General features: G+C 43.4%; 1 protein-coding gene across 2 annotated transcripts in view; it reads left to right on the top strand.

Annotated features, from left to right (window-relative positions):
• HEATR4 (HEAT repeat containing 4) overlaps nucleotides 1-13,152 on the top strand; it is a 35,902-nt gene that overhangs the window by 6,131 nt on the left and 16,619 nt on the right. For both annotated transcript variants that reach the window (XM_066608291.1, XM_066608290.1), the window contains exons 7-11: nucleotides 1,632-1,757; nucleotides 6,628-6,774; nucleotides 7,839-7,999; nucleotides 10,133-10,237; nucleotides 10,935-11,053. In XM_066608291.1, the coding sequence (XP_066464388.1) occupies nucleotides 1,632-1,757; nucleotides 6,628-6,774; nucleotides 7,839-7,999; nucleotides 10,133-10,237; nucleotides 10,935-11,053 (658 nt within the window). The remainder of the gene's footprint in view (nucleotides 1-1,631; nucleotides 1,758-6,627; nucleotides 6,775-7,838; nucleotides 8,000-10,132; nucleotides 10,238-10,934; nucleotides 11,054-13,152) is intronic.

Raw genomic sequence — 13,152 nt, forward strand, 5'->3', positions numbered from 1 at the left:
CAAGTATGAGGCTTCCTAAATGCATGAGGATTGATTTTTCATGCACAAATGTGTCCATAAAGTTGTTGTCTCATGATGTGAAGCCCTAATAAAGCATAAGGACTTCATAGAGGTCACTTGCCAGCTTTATACTTGCTTTGAAAGAATTACTGGCATGTATTGCTACATTTTCACCACAGCAGCTACTACAGGTATTAGTGTATCTTGACGGCACCGGAAGCTAGGGGCTTGACAGGAGGAACGCCCCTCTCACACCCCTAGCTTCCGATTGTCTCAAGAGCAGAAGGTCCTACTACTCTGGATTTGAGCCAGAAGCCGCCGGCGCTCAGCGAAATAGCCTAGGTTCAGTTCCCCCCACCCCCCTGTCTCTTCTCCCCGTTCAGGCAGTTGCGATGCTCATCCCCCTGGCTGCGCTGCGGCGTACAGCGCTGGACTTAAAGGCTTATGTCCCCCTGTCTCTGCTCCGTGCTCGGACGCTCGCAGTGCTCACCTCCCTAGCAGCTGCTTTGCAGCATGTCATGGCGTTACTCAGCTCCCCTCTGTTTCCTGTTCTTCGTGCTGCGCCGGTCTCTTGCGGTGGCTCAGCGCTTTCGGTCCCCACTCCTGTGCAGTGTGGCACTCTCTCTCACCCGCTTCGCTCCACTCTCGCCGCTCTGCCGCTGAATTCCAGAGTCTGAGGTGGGGCCGGCTGCAGTCTCCCCTGTGCTCCGCTGCAGGCTACGGCGTTGCTATGTCCGCGCCGCTGTGGCTCCCAACTCTTCCGGCCCTGCAATGGGAGGCCTCAGAGAAGGGCTCCACCGCACAACAAGCAGCACTCAACAGAGCCGCGCGGTAACACAGACCAACGAGCCACTGGCTGATGAGTAACACTTCTGCGGGGGCACAGCACAACATGCTCACTAACAGCCAATGCGGAGGTAGGGGTGTGACAGGGCTGTCCCTCTATGTAAGCCCTGTCACACCCCTACCTTCCGGTGGCGTCAAGATACACTAATACCGCCTCTGCATATAAGTCAAGATACTGCTTCCCCTGGCGACAACATCTGATCACTGGGAGTGAGAGAATCTGGACATGTGGCGATTGGTCTCTCTATTAAAAGAGGTTGACTTCGTAAGACAACAAATTTAAAGGAAATCTGTCAATTCAAACATGCTGACCAAACTGCAGGCATCATGTTCTAGAACAGGAGGAGCTGAGCAGTTTAATATAAACTTTAATGGGGAAAGATCTAGTATAACTTGTATTTTATTTATTTAAACTTCTGCTCATTCTGAGCTGAGTGGTCAGTTGACTCCTGGTGGACAGATGGGCAAACTAGCCCTTCACTAGTAGGAGAGATTGAGGTAATCCTGCCTAGAAGCAGGGTAGGTGTCCTGATAAGAACGGCCCGCGGTCTTCCTCTCAGGCCTGACTATCCCTGACAGGACACAGAAGAGAAAGACAAACAACAGAAAACAAACAGAAAGGAGTGCAAAGATGCAGTGGTGTCATCACACCTTTGCTTAACAAAGTGTATTAAAAGATGAGAAATAATACATAATAAATAATCTATATTGTTATCGTAAATTAGATGTGGGTGTATTGAGATTTTAGGAAAATTTAGACAGACTTCTGTTTTTGATGATTTAAGGTGCACGTTGGAAAGATGTCACCCTGGAGCAGCTTACAAGAGATCTTAGTAATGTACACAATAGCCATAAGATCTCGGCTCTCATAACCATCGCTTCTTCTGCTGTCGAGGCATCCCAGGAGATTGGTGAGTAGTAGAGAACACTTCCTTGTTCTACTGAGCAGGCAGGCTGTTTCATCTGTCTGCTAGATTAACAAACCAGACTGCTGCCATACATTAGTCCACATCTAACATAACAAAGCCTACAGGCTTTTTCTTGCACCACACTTTGACCCCTTTGCGTGACCTTTGGTGGATGATTTTGGTGTCATTTGATTTGTTGCATCCTCACCACCATTGTAAAATCATATAATTTGAGTTTGATACATTCAGTGAGCTGCCAGGCCAGGTCAAAGTTCCTATGTTAAGTCTAGCGGCGCTGTTGTGCTTCAGTCAACACCCCTACTAGGGAAAGTCAAGCGTTGCTGAGCTACGTTCATATTAAGTTGATAAACGTAGAAGACCAAGCCGTAGACGGCGAACAGTCAAACTGGTAAGCACTATCCTTTATAGCATTTTCGAGAGCCACAAAGAAACAGAACCTTAAAGTCAATATATACCTCGATTCACTTCAAGAGGTATGCTCAGATGGAAGTTGTTTACGCTCAAAATGTAGTTTATCCTGAAGTCCTTGCCATTTAAAATAATCAGTTCTTAAAACATTTAGGCTGGGTTCACACAGGGCGGATTCCCGTCAGAGATCTCGCGGTTTGGCCGCAGCAAAAACCGCGAGATTTCTGCCGGGAGAACTGCCGCGGTTTAAGCCGCGGCGGCTTTGAAGCGGCCCGGCCGCATGCTTTTCCGTTGCGGCCGGCGCTCGCAAAGAGGAGAGTGTGGCCGTGACGAAAATGAACAAAAAAGAAAAGGTAAATAGACATGCTGCTTCTCTTGAAACCGCGGCTGCGGCGGCCGCAGCCGCGGTTTCAGCCGGATTTACCGCAGCGGATTGGCCGTCCCGTGTGGACGAGATTTCTGAGAAATCTCATCCACATGGCTGGCTAATCCCGAGTTTAGCGGCCGCGGGCGGATTTGCTGCGGCAAAACCGCGGCAAATCCGCCCTGTGTGAAACCAGCCTTACAACCATTTTCCAGACATTTTATGTTCATGTAGTGAATGTCAGGTCAGTCTGGTTTGTTAAACACAGAATGAATTTATTTTATTTTTGCCAGTTTAATAAAGTTGTAGCTACAGGCATTTTTCCCTACTGCCTAAAGGGATAGGCCCATTGTGTCCAACAAATAAGCTAGCTATGTGAATATATCAATATCTACCATAAGAGAAAACTTGCTCTAAAGGGTAGTTAGGACCTGTCACATGCTAGCAGGACGCGCTGGATTCGTAACCTGAAACGCGCAACTGCACACCAAACATTGCTAAATGATAAAGACAACCGCAAACAAGGGCAACACTGTCCCTAATGAACCTTACCCAGGGAAGGGACCTGCCTATACGAAGGTAACCCGCCCTGACAAGGATAAACCTGACCACATACCTTGGCCACTAGTAGACCCAACATGAGATAGGGGAAAACTTAGGAAACAAGATCAAAATGCTAACAAGCACAGTACTTAGCAGTACTGAGAAGACTTTAGGCAAGTAATAGATCTAGCACCAAGTTCTGACTCCTATCACAGTCAGAGTAAGACTGAAAACTAAATAGCTTTGAGCTAAGCACTGGGCCAGGCTAAATAGACCTGACAAATACCCAGAGGTGAGACCAAGCATGTCTCACCTAACACCACTCCCACCAGAGCCAGAAGAAAGAGAAACACATACAAAACCTGTACCAGATTACTTAGAAAGGAAGCGATCTCAGAATGCCACAACAGGACCCTTTTATTAGGGTATTTATTATAGGCTATTATAAAAACTTTAAGGTATTTTTTCTATTGATAACTGATCCTCAGGATAGGTCATTAATAGATGATTGGCGAGGTCCACTGCTCGGGATCCCTGCTGATTAGTTGATTGCCAGCATTGCTTTCAGTGAAAACAGTGCCGCCTGCCAGAGCTGTGCTTGTAGTATCAACCTAGGGCGCTCCAATTCTGATGACGCAATCTGCTTCCTGCAATGTTCTCATTGATAGCAGTGCCAGGGATTAGCTGATTGACAGGGATCCCAACTGGAAGACCCCTGCTAATCATCTATTAAAGGGCCCCTTTTTTCTATCCCTGCCCCCTCACCGGATTCCTATCATAGTCTGGAGGTCTCTTCTGTGTATTTCAGCCATTTCCCTGCAGTGTAGCTCCTGTCTGATGCTTGTCAGACACCATCTTCAGAGTAAGATTTTTTTTACTTTCAGTTTCACACCAATCCAATGATACATCAACACCGCATTAGCTGAAGGCACACCATTTTTGCTTGCTGGGAGGGAGTTTAATTATCATTACCTTCTACAGTCTATTAAATAAGCTACAGAACATAAGTATAGAGTCAGGAGGTTGAGCTGTGATCTCCTCTGTTATAACTGTGTGACAAGAGCTGTGTGACCATCATCAGTAACTGTGATAGGAGTGTCTGTATTCTCCTTTAGGTAGCTTCTGTGGTAGATCCATGTAACAGCATCACACAAACTGCGAAAATGACTAGAAACTGAACACATAACCCCAAGTAGATTTGACCCGGTTAGAATTGAGATCCCATGACCATCTGAGAACATAGAGGCTGGGAGTTTTAGACAAAAAAGAAACAACCAAACAAGGTAACACTTATATATACTGGGGGGATAGCTGCATAATGAATTAATAAAAGGCTAGAGTGGCCATTAAATCATCTATCCTGAGTAGAGATGAGCGAACGTACTCGGTAAGGGCGATTTCGCAATCGAGCACCGCGATTTTCGAGTATTTCACTACTCGGGTGAAAAGTACTCGGGTGCGCTGTGGGGCGGGGGTTGCAGAGGGGAGTGGGGGGTAGCAGTGGGGAACAGGGGGGAGCCCTCTCTCTCTCCCTCTCCCCCCCACTCCCCGCTGCAACCCCCCGCTCACCCACAGCGCACCCGAGTACTTTTCACCCGAGTAGTGAAGTACTCGAAAATCGCGGTGCTCGATTGCGAAATCGCCCTTACCGAGTACGTTCGCTCATCTCTAATCCTGAGGATGGGTCATCAATAGAAAAAATGCCCTGGGAAACTCCCAATTCTTATCATTTTCAATTTTTTGGTACAAAAATCCGAAAAATTTGAAAAAATATATGTCATAATATATTGTATGTAGTTGAAGATCCACTTCTCTCATACGAAGCACTGAATATTCTGCTCCTTTAGGATGAGTTCAGTTCTGATAGTAAAAATCCTCACTGACTTTCTATTCCATGTGAATGCTCTGTATAATTGTACTGTAATCTGTTTCTGAGTTTCAGTGATATTATGAAGTTAATTTTTGGACAATTTTAGAAATAATTTCAGTAGTACTGTATAGTGGTCTGCGCTCATAATTGCAATCGCACCTCTCATTCAAAACAAAAGGATCCCAGCCTGCAATTACAAGTGCAGCTCCCATTGATTTCAATGAGAGCTGCACCTGCAATTACAAGCACTGGCCACTACTCAGGGGTCGGAGCAGCATTTCTGCTCCAGCCATGGTGTATCCCGGCGTGTGCTACCTGGATAACCAATTAAAGGAATTCTACTCACCGTGCCTGCAGCTCTGATCTGGCGGCAGGTGAGAGGTCAGCGGTCACAGACTCAGTACTTCCCCACCAGAGCTGCAGGAGGGGTGAGTGTAAAGCCTGTAGGGATGCTGCCCAGCCTGAGGCTAGTAGGAGGGGTTCTATTGGCCTCTTGCCGGGCAGCATCCCTGGTACTACTATGGAGGTCATTATTACTAAAGAGGCCAATACCCTGTTTCCCCGAAATTTTTGCTCAAAAAGATTTAACTTTTTTTTACATGTATAACTGCCTGAACACTATTCACATTGACTTTTTTTATTAACTGTAATTAGGGCTTAATTTTGGAGCTCAAAAACCCTCAAAAATTAAGCTAGGGCTTATTTTCAGGTAAACAGTGTATATGGGACACTGTTACTACTGGGGCCACTATAGGAGACGCTATTACTACTGTTACCACTCTGAGGGCACTGTTACTTCCGCAGCTGCTATGGGGATCATTTTTACTACTAGGGTCATTGTTATTTCAACGGCCACTGTGGTCGTCACTATTAATGCTCGTTCACACGGGCAGAAGTGCATTTTAGTCATAAAAATACACTGCGTATTTATGTGACCAAAAATCACTTATGCCCGCATTTTTTGTCTTCCCTTTTTTTTGTGTGTGCAAATACACTGCATATTTGTGCACACAAAAAAGAATGCAGATTGAAATGGCGCAAAAATACGCAGTGAATACGTACGTTTCCTGTGTATTTGCGCCCGCCCATTCACTTCCATGGCCTATTGCGGTGCATAATACCAAAATAGGTTGTGCCACATATTTTTTCCACACGATTGCACATCACGTGAAGAAGTATGCTTGTGTGATCAAACCCAGTGAAATCTATGGGTTCTATCACGTGCGCAAATACGCTCATGTGAACGAACCTTTACAATTACAATTGACCTTTTGAAGGCAACCAGTAGGTAGCTGATGTAGCCCTTGGTTAAAATGAGTGTGACACCCCTGCTTTAGATCTTTTCCCTGGGTACCACTTACGACTAAATGTTGTACATTATACAAGAGTTTATAACATTTGGAAAATACAGGGCGCAATTCAATGCAAAAAAACAACCCATGTATACAGTCATTCAATAACACCTTATGTTTATTACTTGGGGGGGACACACGCAATCGCGCAACTATTGTTCTTATTAACCCCCTCACATGCATTGCTACATGAAGATGAAAGTAAACGAGCGCCAATCAACTTCCTATATTGTCGATCGGCACTCTTTACTGGCAGTTTATCTGCCTGTGTAGAAGAACACAAGATAAGATCTAAAAAGTTTTTGGCTTTGTCAGAATTTCCTGAAGAGATGCTAAATCTAGTCTCTAATGCACTGCGAGAAGAGGACGATCTTGTAAGGATGGCAGCTGCCCTGTGTCAGTGTCTTATCCAGAAAGTAAGTGAAGAAGCAAGGAGGATCATTTTCAAGGCCCTGGAAAGAGGTATGATCATTTGTCCTTCTCTTGAGCCTATTTATAGTGGAATATATATCCAGTATTATCCCTTTATGAATGTACCACACATACAGATGTACTCAGGTCAAACACATGGCTTGTTGGTGCCAAGGCTATGCTTTTAGATCCCCCACTTCAAACTTACTGAAGTCCAGCATGATCATTGTCGGATAAGCAATGATAACTATAACTGTTCCCTGTTGCTGCTTTCCCTCCAATCCCTATTGTTCTTAGTTATATAGGAAAACACTGATAGGTAAAAAATTTTAAGGCAGAACATTTTTGCCCCTTACATTACCCCTCCTATAGTGCCATTGGTAATATTACCTTTCTTGATTAGGTAAGGTAAAGTCCCCTGGTGCAAACACCAAGTCATGACTGACTCCTTGGGTGACGTCGCATCGTGACATTTTCTAGGCAGACTGTTTTTGTGGGGTGGTTTGCCATTGCCTTCCCCAGTCATCTTTTTAACCCCCAGCAAGCTTTGTACTCATTTTACCAACCTCGGAAGGATGGAAGGCTGAGTCAACCTTGAGCCGGCTATCTGAACCATGCGGGGATTGAACTCACAATCTTCAGGTCGTGAGTGAGAGCTTAGGACTGCGTTTCTGCTGCCTTAACATTCTGCGCAACATGAGGCCCATCATTAGAGGAAACAAAGATCTGACAGGATGGATTCTTGTCTATCTGATCACTTCATAAATACTATGCATTTTTATACATTACTCTGTGCGGCGTGAGCACGCTGGAGCGGCGCGTCCACGGGACAGAAGAGGAAGACTGCGCAAGCGCGTCTATTCAAGCCAGGAGAAGGATTTGGTCGGCGTCAGGGAGACAGGGATGCCAGCACGGTGGGAGGGGCCTGTAGGTAGGTAAATAACTTCTGTATGGCCAATATTTAATGCACGATGTATATTACAAAGTGCATGTATATGGCCATACAGAAGTGTTTAACTTTACTTTATTTTGCGGGACAACCCCTTTAATCATCTGGGCATACTTGATATTCTACTCTCCATTACTGAAGTTAGTATTAATATTTTCATGTCCAGGGACAGATGTCGATAGCTGGGCTGCCGCTCAGTGTCTTGCTCTGGAAGGCAATCATAGTTACCTTGTACTAAAGCGGATCCTTGATCAGATGTTTGCAGCAACCAACAAGACAACAGAGGAGCAGGCACTTTATATACTGCGTGAACTTAGTAAGCACACTGTAAGTAATAGATTTCTAAGGTGGGAACAAAATATTACATTTTTCAGATATTTAAAAAAAAAAACGTCTTGTGTCTGCAATCTTTTTCTGGTGTCAGAAGCTTGCAAAAATAGTTTGTACCACTTCTGGGGTCCATGGCAATTGCCTATAATCTGTGGGTGTCAAGAACGAGACCTCATGGAACGTGACAAGGACGCGACCGCAAAGAGTTGACCTAATTCCACTCCCTCAATTCTACACTTGTTGCAAGATAGAGCTTATGCGTCTAAAAAATACAGGTGCCATCACTGACTGCTTATTGAATGACAGGTCAGCCACCTAAATTCTGCGCATGGCATGCACTCTACTCTATCAGTCAAAGTTACATTTTATCGTGTTTTATAGGTTTTTATATTGAGCAACAAGGACTGCACTTAATGTAGTTAAAGACTTTATTACAAAAAGATAACATGGAAAGGAAAAGTAACATAGTGTATATACAAGACCAAAAATAAGATACCAGTTCTTACTAATTAGATCAGTTTAGAAATCTGGGTGCTAGGAGATGAGGGGAATGAACAAATCCTGTATTTGGTACAATCTCCTGAAATTCTGACAAAGGAGTTCTACCTCGCTGGGTTCTTCAGGGCTCCCAGCCACATCTTTTACCTCCCACTAATGACATCGAAGGGAGGTAGGCGGATTGGATGCAAAAACATTCAAGAAGAATATACTGTTCACTATTTTGGTCATATCTCCCCTAAAGTGACTTCTAGAGGGACACTATGACCCCCATATTTCATAACATGATTTTATCTATTTACAAACACTAAACTCGGTATAGGAGAGATTGGTTCAGTTGATCTCAACACCTGCCTGTTCCCGAGGCTGCACAAACATGGCAGCAGATTTTAACTTGGCATCATCTTTCGATTCTGGAGATATGGCTATCTTCCGTCTTTACTTTGCAGATGAACCATAATCTGAAGGTACCTTTACATGGGACGACTGCTGGGTGCTCAAGTGCCCAACAGCCATCCCATAGGCTGTCACTTCTGTGCATTTACACAGGAGCGATAGTCGTTCAGGGAATAGAAGCGTAGCAGCCAGAGATCTCTTCTGGCCGCCCGCCTCCATTCACTGTAAATAGGCATTTGTTCATAGATGAACGACTGCTTCTTCACATGGGTCTATTGTCATTTGGTTTTTAGGTGAGCTAAAAACCAAGCGATTCAGACAAGTGGGCGATTTCTCACTCAGTGCCCTGTTGGTGACCGCGTGTACACGGGACAATTGTCAGCCAAATTTGCTGTTTCCAGCAATAATTCAGGCAACCATAGCTCTGTGTAAAGGTACTAATTTACTTATTAATCTCCCCATTATTCTAATAAGGGCTCCCACACACTTGAGGTTTTTTTTAACTCAAATGTCAATGGGACTTTCTAATGTTAAAAACCCATTGCATAAAAATTACAAAGCACAAATTGACATTCGCGTTAAAAGAACACAAGTGTGTGGGAGCCCTTGGGGTAATACGGAGACAAAGTCTGGGTAAGGACTGGAAAAGTAAACAAATAGTATACAAATGCTAATAGTACCTCCTGAGCAAAGAAGAGATACTTGGATCCTATCCAGAACATGCTCGTGAAACCAATGAATAGTACCGAACCTGCCTGGGACCAGATATGAGAATGCAATAATATCACACTGCCATAACACGCAGGATGTATGAATACAGGAATATCATACTTCCATAACGGGGGGGGGGGTCAATTTCTCTGCAGTGCAATCAAAAGAGAAATAAAGTATTACATTTTGCTTATTGAAGTCAATATGTAATGATGTTTCACATCCTTCAGAGTAAAAGATGCTCTTTGTAAATTACACTCTAGTCTGACTAATTAATGCAAGATGTAAATGAGAACAGCTTATGAACCACATATTAAAGGGGTAATCTAGTCTGAAGCATTTAGATCATAAATGCCAGATCACTGGGGATCTGATTGTTGGACGCCTCATCAATGACTAGAATGGGAGACCTCATTGTGCTCAGCTATTTTTGTCAGTGCCATAGACTTTCACAATGTTTAGAAACTTCATGTCTTGAAATGTTAGGACATAGTCATATATCTATGTGTGGCTCTTTTCCATTAGAACCTGATCCATGCCCTGCTTGGGGAAGTACTGAACAGTGCTAATTGGGAAGAAAGAGTTACGTCCTGCAATGCGTTGTCTGTCCTACATGGGACTATAAACCAAGTAAGTCTCCTTAGCTGATTCCTGCTAGGATGTATTCTAGGATGTCTTAGACCTACCATAGGCTGCACCCTTCTTGTGGTCTGAAATGATGATAAACACATTCTTCTTAGGCCAAGGATCCACATCTCATGCCATGTGCCACCAGATTTACATATAACACTGCAATCAAATATGGAGTCCTAGCCTTAGTTTAGCACTTTGATATAGTTTGGTGTACCTTTTAATGCATGGAATAGCATAGTAGAATTAACTACACAATAGAAAGAATCTCCTACAGATAAAGAATGGTTAGGTAGAGGAGAGCTCCTACTGTCAGGCCATCAGCGCCCCCGCAACACATCTACTGATTTTATGTTGCAGGCTTGGTTCTGGTACTGTATTTATGTTATGAGCATGGTTCTGGTCATGTATACATTCACTGAGTTGCCTTGGTGTAGATATGTTACTGTCTTGCTGCTTTCTGCACAAGCAATATGCAGGCAGGCAGCTCATCAGTGCAATATATATATAATTTTTTTTTTATGACGAGGAAGGGGCAGTGCCAAACAAAAACTTCTGCACATGGTGCCATCTAAGGCTATCTCAGAAAATCCATGCAGTTTGTGTGTGCTGCACATGGTTAAAGATTACTTACAATGCTGTCACAACCATCTTTTACTGATTCACAATGCGTGGAAATGCTTTTTTCGTCTTGTAGGGAGTGAAAAATACGTTAAGCCATCTCATGTGGAATGACTGGAGCCCTGCAGTTCGAGGGGCAGCTGCTAAGGCACTGGGAAAACTGGATCAGGGGAAGGAAGTGCATGATCAGATAAGGTAGTATGTAAGGGGTGGTTACTGGGTTCTCCTTTAAGAATGCTTGCAGCATGTAGCAGTTGCAAATGTCTTTATTTTATTCACAAGAAGGCACACACTCTTGATAGTTGCAAACACACAAAGTGACACAGCTGATTGTAGAACATACTTGACAGTTTTAAATACTTGAATACTCAGAACCTAAAGGGGCCATTCGAGTGAAAATACATTTTCCATCCCCACCCCCTCCTCACCTGATTGCCTGCCGCACTCTAGAGGTATCCTTTGTATATTGCAGCCACTTCCCTACAGTGCAGCCCTTGTCTGATGCTTATCAGGTGAGATTTCTTACTTTCACTTTCAATCAATCCCATCCTGCATCAGCACAGTATTAGATAAAAGCTATAACATCTTTGCCTGCCAGAGGGGGGACATCTTAATTATCCCTACCTTCTACATTCTTCTATACAAGCTACAGACTATAAGTATTGCATACAGTCAGGAGGTTGACCGGTGATGTTCTCTTTGTGACAGAATATGTGTGATCATCATCAGTAACTGTGATAGGATTCCTGTGTCCCCCTCTAGGCAGTTTCTGTAGTAGGGATCATGCAATAGCACCATACAAACTGGTGGTCCTTTAATCACCGATACTGAGGATAGGTCATTAATAGAAAAAATGTCCTGGAAATGTCCAGAAAAAAACCCAATTATTATCATTTCCTTTTTGTTTTGTACAAAAATCTGAAAAATGTTCAAAAATGTATTGCATAATACATTGTATGTAGATGAAGTTCCATTTCTCTAACACTATCCCATATATATATATATATATATATATATATATATATATATATTGGGGGAATAGCTAGCTGCACTATGAATTAATTTTAAAAAAATCATGGGAGGGGCCCTTTAATTCTTCTCAATGGTCCTTCCTTTGAGTGGTCTTTTATCTGTGCAAGGGGATTATGTGTTAAGGCCCAGTTACATGGATCGTTCAAAATCAGCTCAAATGGCAGTTTGAGTAACAGTTTTGAGTGATCATCTTTGCATAACTAAGTAGTTAATTAGCTACTTAAGATTTAATGCAGGCGAAGCGGGATACCACCACGATAGCTATGAGAACAAAGCAGCTGTTTTGTATATGCAAACAGCTGCATTGTTCTTGGAGCTTTCAGCTGGTATCCTGCTGAGAACTGCCAGCGGGATACTAGCTGAAAGAATGGTATCAGCGTCGCCCACTGGGGAAATCAGCATGCGGCGCTAATAAGAGTCATCGGTGATTTCTACCACGATGAACGAATAGTGCACGAACAGTGAACGATGTCAGCGCGTTTCGCTCAAAAGACGGCTTTTGAGCGATAATCATTGTGTCTAAATGGGCCTTTATTCTACTGGTCTAATAAGAGTCTCATTGTGCCCAAAGTGGCTGCTAATTTTTGCACATACTTCAGTTCCACTATGAGTCTCGAGAAGGTTTCTCCCTGCCATAGCCTGACCCACCTAAGCATTTCTAACAAAATTACATGCAGGTCTGCCATGCTGCTCCGTGGCATTTACGGTAGTGACTGCTGAGTCACTGCCTTTGCCCATAATTGCCCCAACCACTCTCGGTCATAAGTGTTCAAATGCGCTCTTTGCCTATGCTCTGCATAACAAGAGTAGATAATATTAGGTGGAATAGTAAACAATAAGTAATATTTACATATTAAGATGACTTATCTAAAATCATTAAAGGGACGATCCATTTTTTACTGTTTTTTTAGTTATAGAATAGAAAATCATACAATTTTCTAATATACATGTTTTTACAATTCTGCTCATATGCCTTTTTATATCAGTGTAGTGGCCTTTATATGCACAGTATAATGGTACTGCAATGCTATGGGCTGATCTGTCCATAGTAATGGACGTCAGCAATGTGACCAACCTAACAAGTTGTATGACTCCTCGTATTCAACTAAAACTGATTAAGTATCTAATAGGTGAACAGTCATTGATTGAGGAGCAGAATTCACACAGTGTAACTACCTGCAGCATCTCCTCATGCCTCGTGTCTGTGGAGAAGCAGCTCTTATATTCTTTTCCTGTCTCCTCTGTGGGCTGTTATTTTTCAA

This window comes from Eleutherodactylus coqui, chromosome 6 (genome assembly GCF_035609145.1).
Source record: "Eleutherodactylus coqui strain aEleCoq1 chromosome 6, aEleCoq1.hap1, whole genome shotgun sequence".
Taxonomy (NCBI): Eukaryota; Metazoa; Chordata; class Amphibia; order Anura; family Eleutherodactylidae; genus Eleutherodactylus; species Eleutherodactylus coqui.